The sequence below is a fragment of the Labrus bergylta genome, chromosome 3 (genome assembly GCF_963930695.1).
Source record: "Labrus bergylta chromosome 3, fLabBer1.1, whole genome shotgun sequence".
Classification (NCBI taxonomy): domain Eukaryota; kingdom Metazoa; phylum Chordata; class Actinopteri; order Labriformes; family Labridae; genus Labrus; species Labrus bergylta.
Genome location: NC_089197.1, coordinates 28,671,488 through 28,690,941, shown reverse-complemented (window position 1 = coordinate 28,690,941; position 19,454 = coordinate 28,671,488). Strand labels below are relative to the sequence as shown.

Sequence of the window (19,454 nt, the reverse complement as noted above, 5' to 3'; positions counted from 1 at the left end):
CATATACTCATTGGTCACTGGCAAGCAGACAAGATGTTCGTCTTTCAGCAACTGAAAAACGTTGTGTAACAGACTCACTAGTTACAACATAACTGTATTATTTTAACAGTTTTACTAGATCCTATTTTTTTCCAATAAACACAGCAGCAAATACTCAAACGTGCAGATTACCTGTATAGGTGAATTTGTTGGCATCTCCGATGTATACAACTTCCTCATGCAAAGGACACAGGTTTCCCTTGGACTGCAGATTCCCGTAGTGAGTGTGAGCCAAAGCATCTGCCATTTTATAAGTGTTATCACTTCTGTTTGTATATGTAGACAGGCCTGCAGTGACGGCTTCATGTGTGGAGTTGATGGAAGGTGAGTATGTTGTGGAGGAGGGTGTGTCAGGGTGTGTGTGTGCTGACAGAACCCATGTGCAGGCGGTCATGGATGGATCGAGGTCACAGGAGCCACAGTAGGCTGTAGATGCTGCAGCTACAGGACACACAGCGCCCTGCAAACACTGTTGCTGCACAGACAAAGGAGGGAGGATACAGATGAAGCGAGTTAAAAGAGGAGAAGAGATTGAAAGAAGAAGATGTTTCATATTAAGAGAGCAGTACACAAGCATAGAGGGAGAAACGGGTAAATGTTAGTTAAAGTTAACTAATGCATAAATATGTATTTAGGAACAACTGAATTTTCACTTATATACATGCTTTGTATAAACTGTATCTGGGTGTATTTGTGTGGTTTAGAGGGTCCTTAATGGCATTGTCAGCGCTAAGGAAAAATTGAGTGAGTTTGAGAGATGATGGAAACAATGGAGAGAGAGAGAGAGAGAGAGAGAGGGGGAGAAGGGATAGATCCACTTGACATGTAGGTGTCATGTCATTTTTCTGCCAAACTAATATACATTTCTAAGATGTCAAATTCAATTGAAATTCATTTGAAATGTATAAGCTAATGACATATATATATTTTTTTTTTATCCGTAAACTCACTGAACTGGTTTGGCTGTAAATATGGTAAAGGTACTTATTGTTAATCCTATGAGGTTTGTAAAGATATTAATAATAATGAGTTCCATTAATAATCGTAATATAGACTAGTAAGGAAATAAAGACAAAATATATGAATGAGAATGAATGAAATCAGATATCTGATACATCAACAATAAACTACCGTTCAGTGAAAAAGATAAAAGAGGAGGACACAATGCTACTGATGTTGGCTATAAATATCCCTGCAGAGGAAGAGACTACTTAAAGATGTTGAATCATTTTTAGACCCCACAACCCCTCCAGTGTACATGAAGAACACAGTAAAGAGGGTGATTGACAAATCAAACTAGACTGAAAGATGCTAGATTTCAAATTTTTTCTTCTTAAATAAATGTTTCAACATATACAGCGTGGCACAAATAATAGAGAGGATTTAACCATATTTTAGGATAAAAACATAAAGGTAATACAAATAGATGTGAATATTATTTTAAATGCAAACGTCAGTCCTTTGCACCTTAATAAATAGCCTTAAGCGATATGTGTGCTCTCATATTTTCTTTGGAATCTGCCCCTGTGAAGGAGTCCGTTGGAACCTCCTCTTACCTGTACGTCCAGGCCAGGTGTCGGTCGGTCAGCACACACATGTCTTTGAGGGTCATAACTAATTCCATTGCAGCATTCCTCCTCCTGACGTATGACTTTTGACCCACAACACTGCATCATCACTGTAGCATTTCCAGCAGGGTGCATTGTGGGATATCCATCATTGCCCACACAGCAAAGAGAGGTTGAAGAGTTTATGTAGTTGAGACCACAGCAGATGAAACCTAAAGACAAGACGATACACACAATCATTTTCAGCTAGGGCTGTTTTGTCACTTAAAAATACAAAACTAGAACTTGACAAAACTCGTTTTTTGTTCTAAGCATATAAATGATCATTCTAACTTCTTGAAAATGTATTCCCTCTTCAAAAAAAAAAAACTGCAATCCATGCTATAGAAAAAATATGTCGTGTATCAGGCCGTATTCATCAGTTCAAGTTGTTTGGAAGACATCATGAATCTCTACCTATCATGTTTTCCTGTAGCACTCAATGCTCACGACTTTCCTTTACACCCAGTTTAATCAGAATGATTTAAAATCATATTTTCACACTCAACAACGATATGAAATTACTGAAAGTGTCTCTCTATTACATAGAATTATACCCTTTCTATTCTTTTCTTCATCAAGTCTTCCTCTGCTTCTCCATACTTACACTAAGCACAACATCCTCTAACACTCCTCATCCTATTATTTTTCATCTTCCTACACTTCCTAATTTTTGTCCTATCTCCTGTCATCCTTCCTCCAACTATATTTTGTCATATCTTCCCCCTTCGGCCCCTAATCCTTTTTTCCCTTCTGCAGAGAAACAGTATTTTGGCTGCCCTGAATAGTAGCGAGCATCTCCTCTTATCAACTCTCATATACATCCTCGTCTGCTCTTTCCTCCCCCCCCCCCACCTCCCCTCATCTCTTCGCTCAATGGTAATGTTCAGGCTACGCCGTCTAAAGAGTGAAGGGGGAGAGGAAGTGTGTTTTCCTGAGAGCTGCCATCTCTGACAGTGATAGGTGATGTCTCTCTGCCACCACTTCACCTTCAGCAGCAAGGTGACATTTAAAATACATGCTATCACTCCATTTCCCTGTAGATATTGTGCTGCTGAATATCACATTTAAAGCATGTTTCCTCACTATCCCCTGCACTTCATATATTAAATTCAAATAACTGGAGATTGACTGACTGAAATGTTTTATAACTCTGCTAAAGAATCTTGTTCTGTTAACATTTATAACTTCACTTGTTTGAAAAATTGTAACTTTTCAACAAAAGCTATTTGTAAATATAAAATGCAAAGTTATAATGTAGATACAACTTCAAAAAAACAGAGACCAAAAATATTAATAATTTTATACGTCTGTATTTAAACTGTATGAAAATCATTGAGAGCATAGCCCTCATTTACAATGACGTTGAGCAGATAAAAAGATAAACAATTAAATAAAAAGTGTGGAAGGAAAGGCCTTTTTTTTACCCCCATGGATAGTAGGAAAATGAAAAAGGGAACAAAGGCTAGAGTCCAGGTTTACTAAATGTTAAAATTCATTCTTCCTTAGGCATTGGGCGCCTTCTAACCATATTTTCTGGTACTTTTCTAACTGTTTCCGTTTGGTTTACCAACACCATACAAATGTGATACGATAGTCGGAAGACACTGACAGCCATGTGTGTTGGATTAAGGTTAGTTGAAGGACATTGGCAGCAGCTCTTATACATTAGATAGAAAACCAATGAAAGCTGAAGATAGGGGGTAAACATGGTGCCGTCTCTCCTGTGGTCTCCTTAAACACAAGTTCAATCTGGTTACTCTGACGTCGTAGCTCTTAGTTGTGGGTGGGAACTGTCAAGCTTTGGTCTTTCAATGGATTAGGGCTATAATAATGTCCTGCTATAATACTGAGTCAGCATAGTTACATCCTGCTGTGAAGATGCACAGAAAATACAAATGAGCGCTGCATGGCACGGCACGGCTCGACTTAAATATCATAACTGTACTAATGGAAAAGGGACAAATTGTATTTTAATGACAGACTCCAATACTTAAAGCTTCTCATTCGGAATCAGACTGAAATATTGAAAGCACCCCTCTGTCTCTGGTGATTATTTAGTTTAGAGTAAAACAATCTAACTTGCATGAGGTATTTAGCAAATGTATGCTAACAGTTGATGACATGCTGATCTGTGGCACTATCTACCCCCAGCTGTGTCGCCCATTTTATTTGACAGCAGACATTAAACTCTAAGTCATTGCTTTCTATCATGGCTTTGCCCTGTAATGGGGCTGCAGCTCGTTGTGGAGTGATAAATAACTTATTGTTTAACAACCTAATCAGTGCTCACTCTTTGTGCGCATTAAATGTTGTTCCTTTCAGCAATTATTTCACTTAAAGGCCCAAAGTGGAGAAAGACGCATCTCTTTCTCCTGCACTGTATCGGTACATTATATCCTCACCACATCCATCACAGGCAACATGTGACAGAAAAATGCATGTGTATGTGTGTGTGATTGTGTGACATAAAGGCAGTCTGACGGCTAGTAACTCACTTAGCAGCGGCAGCTGTTGCAGAGCTGGGGCTTGGTGGCCAATTCCCTCAGCGCTTTACTTCAGCTTCAATGACGCGCAAATAAACAGCTCAACACTTTTCCAAAATAGCTTCTCTTCACTCATCCCTCGTCCTCTCCTCTGTATCCTCACCTCTTCATCCCTTCCATCCAGACACCAGGCCCTCTACAATTAAGACTCACAAACCTCCCCTCTGTTTATTCTCTAGTGGTCTGACTGCTTTTCTGTGGCAGTCCTGTTTGAACTTTCTCCATAACAGGGGTTTTATCTCATTCTTTTTCTGTGTGAAAATGTGTCACCTAATGTTCAGAAGTCTCCAGCCTCTTTTCAATCATGCATCTATTCTGTCTTAAATCAGACTTTTTTCCATATCTGCTCTTTGCTGCTCATCGTCTATATGGTTTTCTATTTGTTTCTACCTCTCTTTTCCTTCCACCATTTCTCTGTCTACCTGTAACTCTGCATCCAGTCAGTTCCAACATCTATATCATCTGTTTACTGTTCTGCAGCTAAACTTTCCTATTGTACTATCCCCCCTTCACACCTAGCAGAAGTACAATCCCTGTCTTTGTAAGCTACGTCTGTTTATGAGTGTGTGGGACATGCGTGTACATTTGTGTTCACTTTTTGAAACACACACCTCTTATATTCCCCCCTCTCTATAAGCTGTATGTTGTTGTGCATGTGTATGCATGTGCGTGTATGTGTATGTGTTGACAACATTTTATCACACACCTCTTGTTTTCTCACTTGCATCGCAGAATGCTTCAGCCCTAATCTTCAGATTTACGTTGGATTTGCATACATTCGTTAATAGCGTCGGGAGAGCTGCGTCAACACAAGGTGCTTAGACAACGTGAATTATTATGAGGGTTTCAGTCATTCCACTTAATGATAAGTCAATATTTAGCTCTGCCAATGAACTACAGATAAAAATGTGTGTTGTGGATTAGGGTTATCCAAGCTCTCTAGGAGACCAAACCCCTTTACAACTTTAAACAAACCAAACACTTTTAAATACCTGAATATATTAAATGGGTTCGGAACAAAGAGCAGACACTCTCTCTCTCTCTCTCTCTCTCTCTCCCTCTCTCTCTCTCTATCTCTGTCTCTCTCCATCTCCCTCTCTCCATCTCCCTCTCTCTCCCTCTCTCTCTCATGCTGAAGCAGCATGAGGTCCCATAGATAAAAAAGGCTTGTGGTGGAAAAAATAAAATAATATCTTACCATGAAAAACAGAAAACACAAAGAAGTGACGTAAAGGCTAATGCAGAAACATAGAGAATGTCGTTTATAGCTATGGAAAAGTGCAGAAAATGTCGAACTATGTATGAAAGTTGATTATAAATTTCAGTGAAATCAGTTGAAGTGAACGATGGAAGGAGAAGTCTTTTCCGCAGCTTTAACCTCACAACTGGAAACAATGAAGAAAAAGAGAGCTTCTAAATGGAAGATTTATCATTGAGTCATCACTTACAGACTATAAGTTATATGTTTTTTTGTTTTTTTACAATAGAAGCTTGAGCAACTATAAACACTTCCTCATTCAATATTTCTCTTAGTCCAGAAATTTAATCTAGTTGAGTTTGGTTGAATATTTAATGGACTCCCATTCTTAATTTGAAATGTTTTGCTGTATGCAGCATTTGTTGATAAGTCTTATCTTGTACTTAAACATTTTTGAAGTCCTTCTTATAATCTTGCTCAAACTCTTTACTCAACTTATTGGATTTTTATTCAAACAATATAAGAATGTAATGTTAGAAACAGTAACAGCTCTCATTAAAGACTCAATAATGGTATCAACTTTTAAAACATCTAGTGCTGGTTGAGCCCTGGCACACATACTCACTCGTTCTCTGCAGGAAGGACAGTGTTTGCATGTTTGTGTGTGTGCATGTGTGTGTGTGTGCACGCCCGCACTTTGTGCTCCAGAGGGGCCAGACTATATGTCATGTCGAGAGATGAAATCACAGTGGATTGACTTTCTCACACAGTGCACAGTTTTCCCTTGTGGACACACACATGCGGATGTTGGGGCAGCAGGCACACACATAATCAAAGAAACCCCCACACCCCTTCTTTTTCCCAGCTGACCGGTTGTCCTCTTGTCTTTCTGACGGCTTTTTTTTTATTTTTTTTTTATCTCAACAGCATTACCAGCTGGGCATGTGCATGACATTGTGTGCATGTGTATGCATGCATCTTGGCGTGTGTCTTGAGTGTTTGTTTGAGGGTGTGTGTGTGTGTGTGTGTGTGTGTGTGTGTGTGTGTGTGTATGCTGAGCTTAGATAAATGCTTTGGTGGCACTTATATTTTCACCACTCTTCTGGGATTCACTAAAAACTGAGACACAGCAAGCAGATGTTCAAGTGTGTGTTGAAAGTGTCTGTGAGAGAGAGACACAAGAAAGACAGAAAGAGACATGAGAGACATGAGAGAGATAAAAAGACATGAGAGAGACAAGAGAGAGACAGAAAGACATGAGAAAGACAAGAGAGAGACAGAAAGACATGAGAAAGACAAGAGAGAGACATGAGAGAGACATGAGAGAGATAAAAAGACATGAGAGAGACATGAGAGAGACAGAAAGACATGAGAGAGACATGAGAGAGACAGAAAGACATGAGAAAGACAAGAGAGAGACATGAGAGAGAGGAATGGGAATGAAGAAGTAGAACCTTGTGAAAAATTACAAACTTAAGCAGTCTAAAAAAGTCATACAAAAAGTTAAGACGATTTGAAAAGTAATTTGGATGCATTCAAATCAGGACAAAAACTAATTTTTAGTTTTCATGTTTATCAAGTCCACATCCATCGCATGAACTGAGCTATAGAGATTGATGTTATAAGTTGAGTGCAGAAACATTTGGGAAGGTTCTGTTTAATATGTCTTAGTGCTGCACTTCCAACAGTTACATTCACTGCTTCTAATAAAAGAAAATGATATTCATCGTTTTAAAACAGCAATGGGAATTTTTGTCATGTACCTTAAGGGGCATGACATGTCCTTAATAGAAGAATAAAGGGGGCTGATCAGACCACTGGTCACTGTAATGTAGAGGTAACAGTACAAGTCTATGCACAGATAGTTACATCAACTTAAATATGTCAAGTTACGACTATTAATGGGAACACTTAATAAAGTCAATGTGTGACTGTAACCAATTCTAACACAACAGCAAATAAAATCAGTCCCCCAACACACACACACACACACACACTAGCAGAGCAGACCGTCCTCATCACTTTGCTCCTGACAGCCTCTGTTTTGTTCTTGCCAGTCATTAAAGTAAACCTAATAGAAAAGCCATCATCATAAATACATTAACAGAGAGAGAAATGTCTTCCTGTGTTCACAGAGCACTCGATCTTCTAAAGCAGCCAGACGCTGCTGTTTGGACTGCACTACTGTCGGCCATTTGCTACCCATCATTGATGAAGGGCTTTTGGCAATGATAAAACACACACACACACACACACACACACACACACACACACACACACACACACACACACACACACACAGAGGTTGGGTCGGAAGAGAATATTTTTGGTAGCAACAATGAAAGGACATGTAAGGGATGTGTCTCCCTGTAGAAAGAAACAAGTAGGAACAAATGAAGAAACATGCACAGAAACCAGACCCAGGGAAATACATGCAGAAAGTGAAGCACATGTGCACCAAGTTGAAGAAAAAGCTAAGCACTCTCTCACATCCTTACACACACAAACACATCCACTCTCACAACTCCGCCAGGCTCGGAGTGAGCTAGCTTAACTACTGGGATAATTTCCCTCCAGCAAATGGTCACTGTGCCCTTGAAAAACATATTTGATTATTACTTTTTCTCCCCCTCCTCTTTTTTTCTTTTAGCATCATCACAGCCATTTTCATCACGCGCTCTGATGATGGCACGGCAAGGCGCGTTAAGATAACACCCCAGCACCGCCAGGCTTTTAACACTTAAACGGTGAAAAGGGATATTCAGATTTGTCCTTGAACGTTTGAATGGGGCCTGCTGGGCCGGGGCAGAGGGAGGGAGTAAGGGAAGGAGTTAAAGAAATGCATACATTTTAAGATTCACTTTCTTTTTTTTTTTTTTTTTTAAAGTGAGGTTGGGAGGGTATTTATGGTAGCACACACAGTGAAAGATGGGGGGTGGGGGGTTGAAGGGCAGATACAAAAGTTAAAAAACGGTATAAAGAAAAAGCGTGAAGGGGAAATGATTGGTGGAGCGCACACAGAGAGGCAAGGGACTTAGAGAAAGTCAGGGAGCAACGGGAGGCCAAAGACACCACACACGTTCTTCTAAACACCATCTAATCTGAGCTAAGTCTTAGCTAAACATCTTACATACAAACTCCAAGAGAGAAGAAAAGAGGAGCAAATGAAGAGCTTAAAAGTTGGTTTGGAACCTGCAACACAGGAGGATATGTTGCAAGAAAACTGAGGTGCTCTGGTCCAAAAACAAACAGAATTTAATCTACTTGAAAGTGAAATGAAAGCTGTTCAAACAAACTGGCAGATTTGGGAGAGAGAGATTTAGCATGGAGACGTTGTGTTTTTGTATAACGACAGGGGGATGCTGAGGAGAGGATTATTCATCATCTCAATAATGCTTGGAATAAAAATGGTCGCAGAAGAAGCTATTTTAGACATTACACTAGTGCTACTTAACCAGGTAAGTTTGAATAAAGACACAAAGAAGGGAACCTCAGGGCAATCAACAAAGTTAGTCTATAAACATAGAGAAAATACATTTGAATGCTCAAAAGTGTAACAAAGGTGTTACGATTATGTGGTTGGGATAAAAAAACAGAACTAACTAGGAATGCATGATAACAGGATTTAGCCAATATCTATCTTGTTTGGGCCCTCAGCTTATTGAATCCCATCATTTCCACCTTACTGCAGCACAACATACAGATGCAGACGGGTACTCAAACTTAGGTTATGTGTAAAAAATATTTTTCCTAAAGTAAAAATTAAAGAGTTAAAAGAGATTAAGAACTGAATTCAGTGGTCATTAGTGATATACCCAAGGAAGGAAAACACTCTGCATAATGTTCATGGTACGGACCAACATCTCTTCTAAACATAGACAAAAAGTTACTAACCTCAATAATAATCTTTGAACAGACGTTCAAATATTTTAAAAAATACAATTACCTTGGACCAAACAGGATTTAAAAAAAATGTTAAGTGATAATGTGCTGCATGATCTTAACATAATTGATTACTCAATAATGTTACCCTTGACATGAGACATTGAAAAGGTTTTCGATAGGGTACGCTGGCCTTTCTCAGATGGAGTATGTCCAAAGTTTCTGAATATATTAAATGAAGTCTGAATATATTGAATGAAGTCTGAATATATTGAATGGAAGCTGATTTCAGTTCTCTCTATCCACCAGTTTCATTGTCATCAAAAAGGTACCCTGTTGAATATGCTTGTGTTACAAAATGCCATCAGCTGAAATATACCAGTACTTTGTTGAACTTCACAACTTTTTTGAAACAGCTGTTCCTACTCAAAATGATGAATGAATAATTTGAATGTAGATTGCGTCACTTTGAAGATCATAGTTCAATGATTGGAACATTTTTACTGCTTATAAGTAGTCATGTAAACAAAACAATGCTGAGCGCACTTTGTGTTACTAGATTATACATTTTAAATGATGGTGCTTTATCTGGCTATGAGCTAAATTTAAATAAGACTGAAGCTATGGAAGTGGGTGATCTCAAAAGGGGCCGAAATAAAGTGTCTTGTCTAGGAGTAGCCATACCCAACAATTTGAATGACCTATATGAGAGCAAATATGGACATTCTGAAAGCTCTGTAAAACTAGATCTGAGTAGGTGGAAAATGTTGTACCATTTACTCTACTAGAAAAATGAAGAAGGACTTGACTGCTTTGGACAAATTGCAAAACAACATGGTATGGCTTTTAATCACTTCTACGATACTTGAAAGTGAGGTGCTAAATATGAGAAATATTTCAAGTTTCGAACTCTAGGAGATCCCCGCCCCCTTCTGAGATAAATGACAAAGATACACCACAGTCATAATCCCAAAAATATAATCGGACCAATCTTCCAAATACTTCAGGAAAGTAACTTGGGAAGAAGATTTAGGCTATGTTAAAGAGAAATGGGAGAAGGAATGGGACACAATTATATCAGAAAACAAGTGGAATCAGAGCTTCAAAGACATTTACCTCTACATGAGAAAATAATGCCAGTTGCAGGGATAAAAAACAACACCTACTATCTGCTTACACTTAAGTAACGCTTCTTTAACACAGCTTCAACAGACTCCCAACATAAGTACTTTTCAAACAGGATTGGTATTTAATGGGGATGTCATGCAGCACCTCAATGTTTTAATCAGAAATTACATTTAAGTAAATTACAGACTTAGCTTATTCAGTGCAAAGTGCTGCACCAAACACTGACGTTGTGGGGAAATGAGGGAATCTGTAAAAACTTGGTTATCTTGGTCCTGATGATCAAGGCCAACTCAAAAATAAAAAATAAGTAATTACTCGGTTCACTGGCTCAGGTTGAGTGATGTGATGATTCTAAACCTAATGCCATTATAGCTCGTTTAAACTAGTTTTCTGGTTCAAATAGTCCATTCTTCTGAACATGTGTGAGTGCTCATGCAAATGTATGTCTCAAATTTCTACATGGGCATGTGGTCTTTTGTGTATACACATGCATGTTTTCTTTTTGTGTTGTTGTTGAGTTTGTGGATTGGATGCCTGTGTGTATAGCTACATGTGCACATGTGCACATAAGCCAGTACGAGTGTCTGTTGCCAGACGGCTGTCTCCTGGCATTGCTGTTCCCCTGCAGTGTGTGTGTATGGTTGTTGACAGTGTGGACGGTAATGTGTGATAGATCGCACTTCAGGGACCCCATAATCACATCAGCCTAACCTAGTCTATCAGCTGGGCACAATGGGATACCCTTCACTCCTCCTTTAATCTGCTCCATCTAGCTCTTCACCACTCCCCTGTTCTCTCCTTTTTTTCCACTTACTTACTTTTCCTCTTTTCTCATCTTTCTCACAATGTCCTTTTTTGATTCATACTTAACAATTTTTAAAGTTAATTTATTCTTTTGTAGTTTTTCTTACAATCTATTTTTTATTATTAAGTACTTTATTCATACTAAATTGTGATGTGTTTATAGTCTTTTGTTCTTTCAATTATTGCCTTTTCTTTTCTATGTTCTGTTTTAATTATTTAATATTATTTTTATGATCATATCATGTAATCTATAGTGTTTCAATGGCTCACTCACTTTTCTTCTATATTTCTTTTATCACATATCTGTCTCTCACTCATCATTAAAAACACAAAACCCTGGACATGGCATTGAGAGTGAGTGGTGCCAAGGTTAAGTAGTCTATCCTATAATAAGTGCTTCTGTGTGCATGTTGTGTGTGTGAGTGTGAGAGTCTGGAACAAGACGTGTGGGGTCGAGGTTGCATAGCTGGCCTCAGGGCACCCCGACAGCGCAGTGCACCCGGCAAATGGCCCTTAGCCTTGCTAGCGCCGCTAGCCCTACAATCCATCATACCATATGTTCTCAATGGGGAAGCTAACGCTAATGACTGATGAGTGGGATGGAAGGGGGCACATAAAGAAAGGAAGGGGGGAGAAGTAAGACGGGGGGAAAGAAAAGGTGGTGAGAAGAGAAGCGGTGCAAGAGAAAGAGGTAGGGGAGGTTGAAGAGAAGTAACAAAGAAGATAACAAAGGAGAAGAGGAGATGTTTAATGTATAAATGAAGATGGTGCAAAAGGGGGGGGAAGTGAGGAGCATATGCACACCATGGGAGGCCACCTCAAATGAAGGATGACCACTATGTAGCCTGCTTAGATAAAGGAGGAAAGAGGATTTAATGGAGAAGCAACGAAAACGGATGAAGGTGCAACAGAGTAGAAACTCTTAAATGAAATATGGAAGCTAAAAAGCACTCTACTTAAATCATTGTTTTAAAAAATGAAAAAAATAAAAAAAATAATGAAAAAATAAAGGACAACTTTTCTTATGGATGACTAACTTGATGCAGCACTGTTTTGTTGTCTGATACAATGACAATAAAGACTTTGAATCTTGGACATTAAATCAGGAACTCTCCTGTCATCATTTATGATTTTTGTGTGTATAAGGATCTTGTGTGTGTGTGTGTGTGTCAGTGCGTGTCTTTGTGTTTGCAAATAGGCTAATGAAGTACTATAGGCCTGTCCATATGGGGCCATTGTTTATGTGTGATGAATAGAGTCCACGTGTCTGTCTCTGGCACTCAGCACTAAGCAAACCCTGCCGAGGGCACCCTGTTGACTCTGTGTGGATGTGTTTGTGTGTTTGTGATACGTCTTTGCGTGTGAAAGTGTGTGCCTGCGTTTGTGAGAGGGAATGAGTGTGCATTTGTCCTGCTGTGTGCTTGGCAGTGCCCTCAACGGTGCCATCCCGAGTGTGTTTTATCATCATCTGCCATGACAAAGATGTCTAATGACACACATACATTCACATCCACACATACACACACATGCACGGTCCCATCTGTGCCATGGTATCCGGGTGCTTTGGGACACTGCGGGTGAGGAAGAAGGGGAAACGACCCCACGTTCCTGCACCATGTGTCTACCTCAACACTCTTTAGTTCGCTCTCTTCTTCTATAATTTTCTGTATTTTCCTTTAATCTACGTTTTAAACATGAAGACATCACGTAAGATAAAACTGTGACAAAACCTTTTTAGGAACAAGGTCAGAAGTTTTCTGAACTAAGGAGCTTTTTGTGGATTAAGTTCTACAATAAAGGCTTTTCAAGACAAATCAGTTTTCTATCCAGAACAATCAGCACCATATCAAACCTTGCCCAGTGTGCCTTCTTTGACAAACAAATGTCATTCAACTTTAATCTTCCAGTTTTGTTTTGAAAGTATTCCAACAGTTTATGTTTAATTTATGTTTGTATCTCTGTGTTTCCTGCACTCACCTGGGAGATATGAATGCACTTCCCCCCTCTCAGAATCTCCGCAGCACACCAGTGTCTCGTCTACAACCCGGCCTCCGCAGCATTGGACCTTGTAGCCGTCATGGAGGCTCCCACTGCAGCAGAGCTGGCCGCCCCTCATGGAGTAAGGAACCCCCCCACAGCAGCTGTCACCGGGCCCCACTGAGACCCGGCCCTGCGAGTGGTCAGGACAGCAGTTTTCATCTACAAAGACAAGGACGGATGAAGGAAACACTTTGACAACACAGAAAAGAGTAGTCAAGCAGAAAAGGGCTGTGAAGAGGTTTGACACTCACTGGTTTCTACATGAACATAATATCCTCCACAGCACTGATGGTCAGGGAGAGCTGGAACCAGTTTGCCGTCGCAACACACCGGATTAGAGGAATTACTCAAACTCAGGTAACGGCCTTCACAGCAATGATGATGTGGTTTCTTAGTGTACAAAAGTTCACCACAGCAGACCTGGTCAACAAACAATTGCACACATATGAAAAAGCATCACAATAAAATCCCAAGAAACATAAATGTTAAAGAAGCAATTTGAACAACAAGAAAATGATTGCTGAAAGGCAGGGTCGGTAATTTTCTCCAGATAAACTTCTCAAGATTTTAGTTGAAATTGTCTTTAAGTCCTGACAGAAATCGATAATTCGCGCTCTGAAAAAGGAACAAAGACAATCTGCCACGAGGTTCCAATTTGATGAACCAATCATGGCTCCCTGTCTCCCTGCTCGTTCTCTACCCATTGCGTGCACTAGCCCACACTCAAAGAGCGTCATCGATGACAGAATTTTATTGTGAGTTTGTTGTTATTCGTTGTGAGTAGTAAAATAGCCACATTTTGTTTTTACATGTATTATGATAAAATGTAGTGTTTACTGACTGCTGAATGAGACATGAGACGATGTAGTTTTTACACAATGCAAGCGAGGAGCTGAGGTCAGCTTCTGGAGCAACGGTGCTCGTCCCTGTAAGTGAGGGGCGTGGCTTTTGAGGGGGCACAGAGGGGAGGGGGGGGGGGGGGGGGGGTGCAGACGGAACACTGCTGGAATGCTACATTCAAAATCATGCTAGGATTCGAATATTACCAACCCTGCCTTTAAGTGGTTTCTTCTTATATAACATAACAACAATCCACAGCAGTTATCTTTGTGCATTTAGTGATGTAAAAACATAGAAATAAAATCTGGAACAAGTTAAGCAGTGTAAAATTAGGTCCCTTTACTCATAAATTCTGTTTTAAAAATTATTAATCAGATTTTTTTCCCTGAACACAGAAATTACTTTATTGTAAATAAATTCAAACCAGTGAGTCAATAAATGGCCACACTTTAAAGGGCCTTTCAAATAGGAAGCAGTGGGTGCTACGCCACGCTTTCAAAGCCATTCATTGTCTATGTGTTGCATCAGGCAAGAGCATCACTGCGCCCGCCAAGCTGAGTGCAGCGCTGGGTCCTGCTTGCTGTTCTTGGAAGCCGATACAGAAGATAAAACATTTGCAACTTCAGCGCAGCGCTCCGTTATGTCACCTCTGCGTGTCCGATAGGAGGGTAGATCAGTCTCACTTTCCTGAGCTCTAGTTTAAAGAACTACCAGGACATCAGCAAGAACGTTCTTGTTTAAAAACAAAATGTTTGGACCTTCCAAGTGTTTAAAGAAGCAGCAGAAATCTGAAAGGCTCTTAACAGCATGGAGCAGGAATATGTAGATGCAACCCACTAATGACAGATTCTGTGACTTTATTGGGATGTCACTGTTTGAACATAAAAATGTCTCATTATTAAAGGCAAAAACTTTATAATTAACAATCACAAGGAAGCTACACACATGTCTTGGTTGTGTTGAAAACTAAATGGCACAGTGTATGGGCATTACCTTCTCGGAGATGAGAGAGAGGTTTTCATGTGCGTGTTTGTGTATTTCTGAACGTAGGGTGCTGTGCGGATAAATATATGTTGGGTGGTTTCACTGTGCCAACTTGGCTGGCATTCAATGACGCGAGGATGGAGTGAATGCAGATGACAAGTTAATCTGGTTAGAGAAATTAATCAGCGAGAGCATGACGTGCATCACACAGAAAGAGCGAGCGCTTGAGAAGCAAAAATGTGAGTGTTTATTTGTTTATCCGTATGTTTCTTTACAGGGCTTTGTGTATATGCCTGAGGTCTGATGACTTATATCCCAAGGGAGTACACAGCACCAATGTATTCTCCACTCATAAGAGATGAGCAGCCAAAGCAAAGACTCCTGGACCTGAACCTCGTTCTACATGATGTTGTTTAATTAATAGAATATGCTCATGAAAGGCTTCAGTTAAACGGGTCTCTTGTTTGCAGGTGAAAAGGGGAATGAGGATTAAATCAGAGAGAAGATGAAGAACCAAACAGAACAGGACAGTTCTTCTCAAAACAGTTTTTATAAGCATGTCAACAACACACCTAATTATATGGTGCATTGGCAGAGTGTGTGTTTGAAGGTAGTACTACTGATCTAACAAACTTTAAAAATCCCAGTGCTGCCCCTAGAATCATTAAAATTGCACTATCTTAGCCTTTTAATGTTGTTTCTTCTTTGTGCACAGTGTTAATGCTACACTTAAGAAGTCTGTGTAAAATGTGCAGATGTTTGGTTAAAAAAAAAAGCTCACTTTTCCATAGCCATGTTAAAAATGAAAATAAAAATCTGTAGAAAATAATCACCTGGCTCTCAGGGTGGAAGCAGGATGTCCCACATACACCATGGGCGGCAGGACACTGCAGGTAGGTACATCTGAACCGTGAACCACCTGCACCTCCTGACTCTTCACCAGCAGAGGACGTGACAGCACATGACCTCAGAGTACGTCTTAAGACCTCATAGCCCAGCATGATCCCATTGGGTCTGCCTGGATGAGACCAAGCCAAACCCACCATCCTAACAGAAGAAAGGAGAGCAGGGCAAGAAGAGACAGACATGGGTATGTGTGCTCCTTCACACTCCTTTCACACGACAGGGAGACACACAAAAACTTTGTCAGACACACGTGCATTCATGCACGGTAAATGTCTGACAAAGTTGAGTTACAGTGTCAGGATGTGTGCATCTTTACACACTTCTCACTATTGATTTTCCTCTTTTTTTTCATATCTCTGACATCGTTGGCAGGGACAAGACCTGTGTAGTAACACACAGAGTTACAATGTTACAGTCTCCTGGACAGAAAAAGAAGAAGCCACAAATGATCACTTCTTCTCTGTAAAGATTTGTAACATTGCAACTCAGGTCAAATGTGAAGCAGGAAGTTTAACATGTCATTCAAATTGACTGACGGCAAAAAAATCTGTTTACCCTCTTAGGTAATTAATTTTGGAAGCTGTTAAAAATAACTTTTGGATCATAAGATGCTGTTGAAGATGGATAAATGCTAAAAAAAATCTTCTTTGGGGTTGTAAGCTATAAATATATATATTTTTTTACTGCAAAGACTTTGGTTTAATAGTAAAAATTGGAATGGTTTTGTAAACATCCTTTAAATCTGTCATTGGTATTTGGGTTACGAGTAAGTTGTAAGTTAAACCAGATTGTATAGCTCATGCTGTATAACCCACATACTGTGCAGCCTTAAGAGGCAGAAACCAGTCCCTCTACTTCCTCCATCAGCACCAGCTTTATTTATTGCCTATGGTATTATTATATTGTTTTGTTGTTTGTATATCATTGTATTTGAGTTATATGAACTGGAACACTGGTAAACCAGAACTGGTTAGGTTCTAATATACAATTATTTAAAACAACAGACATATGCAGAACATCTATTTACTACCTGGGACTGATCACTTGTGCATCCGGCGGGGCCAGGTCAACAGGAAGATCCTCCACAGTTGTTGTCTGAGTGACATTGCTCCGCACACATGCATAGACAGTACACACCTCCACCTGAAAGGCACACACAAACACAAGATAAATACGTAATGCTCATGGTTAATTTGTGTGGCTGTGCATGTCTGCTTTTGTCAGAACATGTACCTGTACATTGTAGACAGTGAAAGGCAGCAGGTCCCCCAGCAGGTAGGACCCTGAGCTGTTGTCTACGCTGCCCTGAAGACGGTCATTTAAGTAGATGTAGTAACCAGTGACTGCTCCATTGGGCTGTAGAGGAGGGGACCACAGAACACGTACTGTGCTGCTGTTAACTGGAACCACCTCTGGGGCCAACATCCCGTCTGGCTCTGAGGATGGCACAAATGAGCGTACGGGTATAGAGACACAACATTGTTAAATTGTTAAAGCACACCCTGGATAATTGTATAGCCTGAAGGAATGAGACATGGTCATTTTCTAACAAAAATGTAATAATTGTATTGTAAAACCAGTGCTCTCTACATCACATGTTAAGTTCAGAAGCTTTTTATTTTTCAGCTCCAAAATAAAAATCAATATAAAGTTCAAAAGTTCAAAAGAAATTCCTATGAATTCTATGAATGACTAAAATTTTAAAATACAGGGAGAAAAACCCGGAAAAACATCAGTGTTTCCAGCAGCGCTTTACAGTTTAGGCAGCCACCTGAACAATATGCACGCTTCACCTTAACAACTGTTGAAGGGAAAAAGAAGACTTTTCTCTGTTTCATCTTGTGTGTTTAAACTTATCATGCAAGTATCAGTTGGTGGTTACAGGTGACAACAATCAGAAATGTATCATCAATAACGAAACAGCCTGCTGCAAACTCAGAGTGCTATGTTCAGTCCAAAAACTGAAGATATAGCCCCTAAAGACACATACAGAGTACATAGCATACTGTAGTCCACAGACACACACACACACACACACACACACACACACACACATCCACTAAATGAACAATATGTGTGTTCAACATTGTCAAAATGTGTAAATCACTGCAAACTGTTAATTCACGAAGAGTTATTTTTCTTTTTTGTAAAGTTAATGTAAATAGAGATGTTTAGTGTATTCCTAGTCGATTTTAATTTGTAATTTTTATTTCATTTTAAACTGGCAAATTTCCTGTAGGAAAAACTGAACTTATATGTGTTGTGCTTTCGTATGCAGAAAAGTTTGTGTGTGTGTGGGACTCTGTCGGTGTGTTAGAGAGGGAGGGATACCACCTGTGTTTCCCTGTGTGTGCAGCACAGCATTGATGAAGCTATCTAGCAGCAAATGAAATGTAGAGAAGTGGTCCGGGTTAAGAGAAGTGCATTTGCAGCAAATGAACAGGGTTAACCTCTCATAGCTGAGTGCATTTTCACACAACATAAAAGATTGATTCAGTGTGATCAGCTTACCGCTTCTCTGTCACGTAACAGTGAATCTTTCCCTGAGACAGCCTTACCAATCTGTTCTTTGTTTTTATATTCCTTCTCTTTCACCATATTTTACATTCTTGGTTCCTTTAATGCAATTAGTTCCCTCCTACATGAAATTATTTTTAAAGCAAATCTACATATGACACGTACATTAATCAAAAATGCTGATTAGTATAACATACTAAGCTATGGGAAATGAGTTGCACATACGAGGCAGAAGAAGGGAGTGAATGACAGTGATTTTAAAGGATACAGGGCGACATGAAGAACAGAGGGTGTGAAAAAGATCAACTGAGAAAGAAAGAGATGATATAGAAACAGTGGGAGAATATTGGATAAAAACAGATTACTTAACAAAACTTTCTTTTGAAAATAGAGATCATAGTGTGAGTTAAAAGTGAGAATCAGTCACAGAGGACATCAGAGATGGTGTGTGAGAGAGGTAATCATACAGACTCCATCTACTTTTCTAAGTGAAAATGCACTCAGCTAAGAGAAGTTAACCCAATTCATTTGCTGCCAATGCACTTACCTAAACCCAACCTACTGCTCTACATTTCATTTACTGCAGGATGTTATTATTCACGCAATACTGCACACTGAGCCGCTTCCGCTCATACACACACACACACACACACACACACACACACACATTTTTCTTGCCAATTAGCCCTGATGTTAGCATTGCCCTATAGATTGCAAGCCATGTTACGATGGTTGGTAGGGTTGAGCTGCATTAGTTAAAATATATTTGGTCTTGGTGTGTATGTGTGTGTTAGTGTGTGTCTCTCAGTCTGTGTGTGTGTGTGTGTGTGCGCACGCGTGTGTGTGTGCACTCTTATGGCTGTAAAATAATGAAATTACCTCCAGAGCCCTCTCAGTTAAACGAGCCGTGCTTTGCCTTTAGCACCTAATGATTTTCTAATGTTTTTAATGCACTTTTTATTA

The 19,454-nt window shown here is 39.7% G+C and overlaps 1 protein-coding gene across 1 annotated transcript in view; it reads right to left on the bottom strand.

Annotated features, from left to right (window-relative positions):
- Positions 1-19,454, bottom strand: part of ush2a (Usher syndrome 2A (autosomal recessive, mild)) — a 192,969-nt gene that overhangs the window by 55,843 nt on the left and 117,672 nt on the right. Inside the window, exons 59-65 of the mRNA XM_065953099.1 lie at positions 17,208-17,410; positions 17,005-17,117; positions 15,902-16,115; positions 13,496-13,664; positions 13,182-13,403; positions 1,596-1,819; positions 172-514 (exon numbers count right to left, since the gene is read on the bottom strand). Coding sequence (XP_065809171.1) covers positions 172-514; positions 1,596-1,819; positions 13,182-13,403; positions 13,496-13,664; positions 15,902-16,115; positions 17,005-17,117; positions 17,208-17,410 — 1,488 coding nt within the window. The remainder of the gene's footprint in view (positions 1-171; positions 515-1,595; positions 1,820-13,181; positions 13,404-13,495; positions 13,665-15,901; positions 16,116-17,004; positions 17,118-17,207; positions 17,411-19,454) is intronic.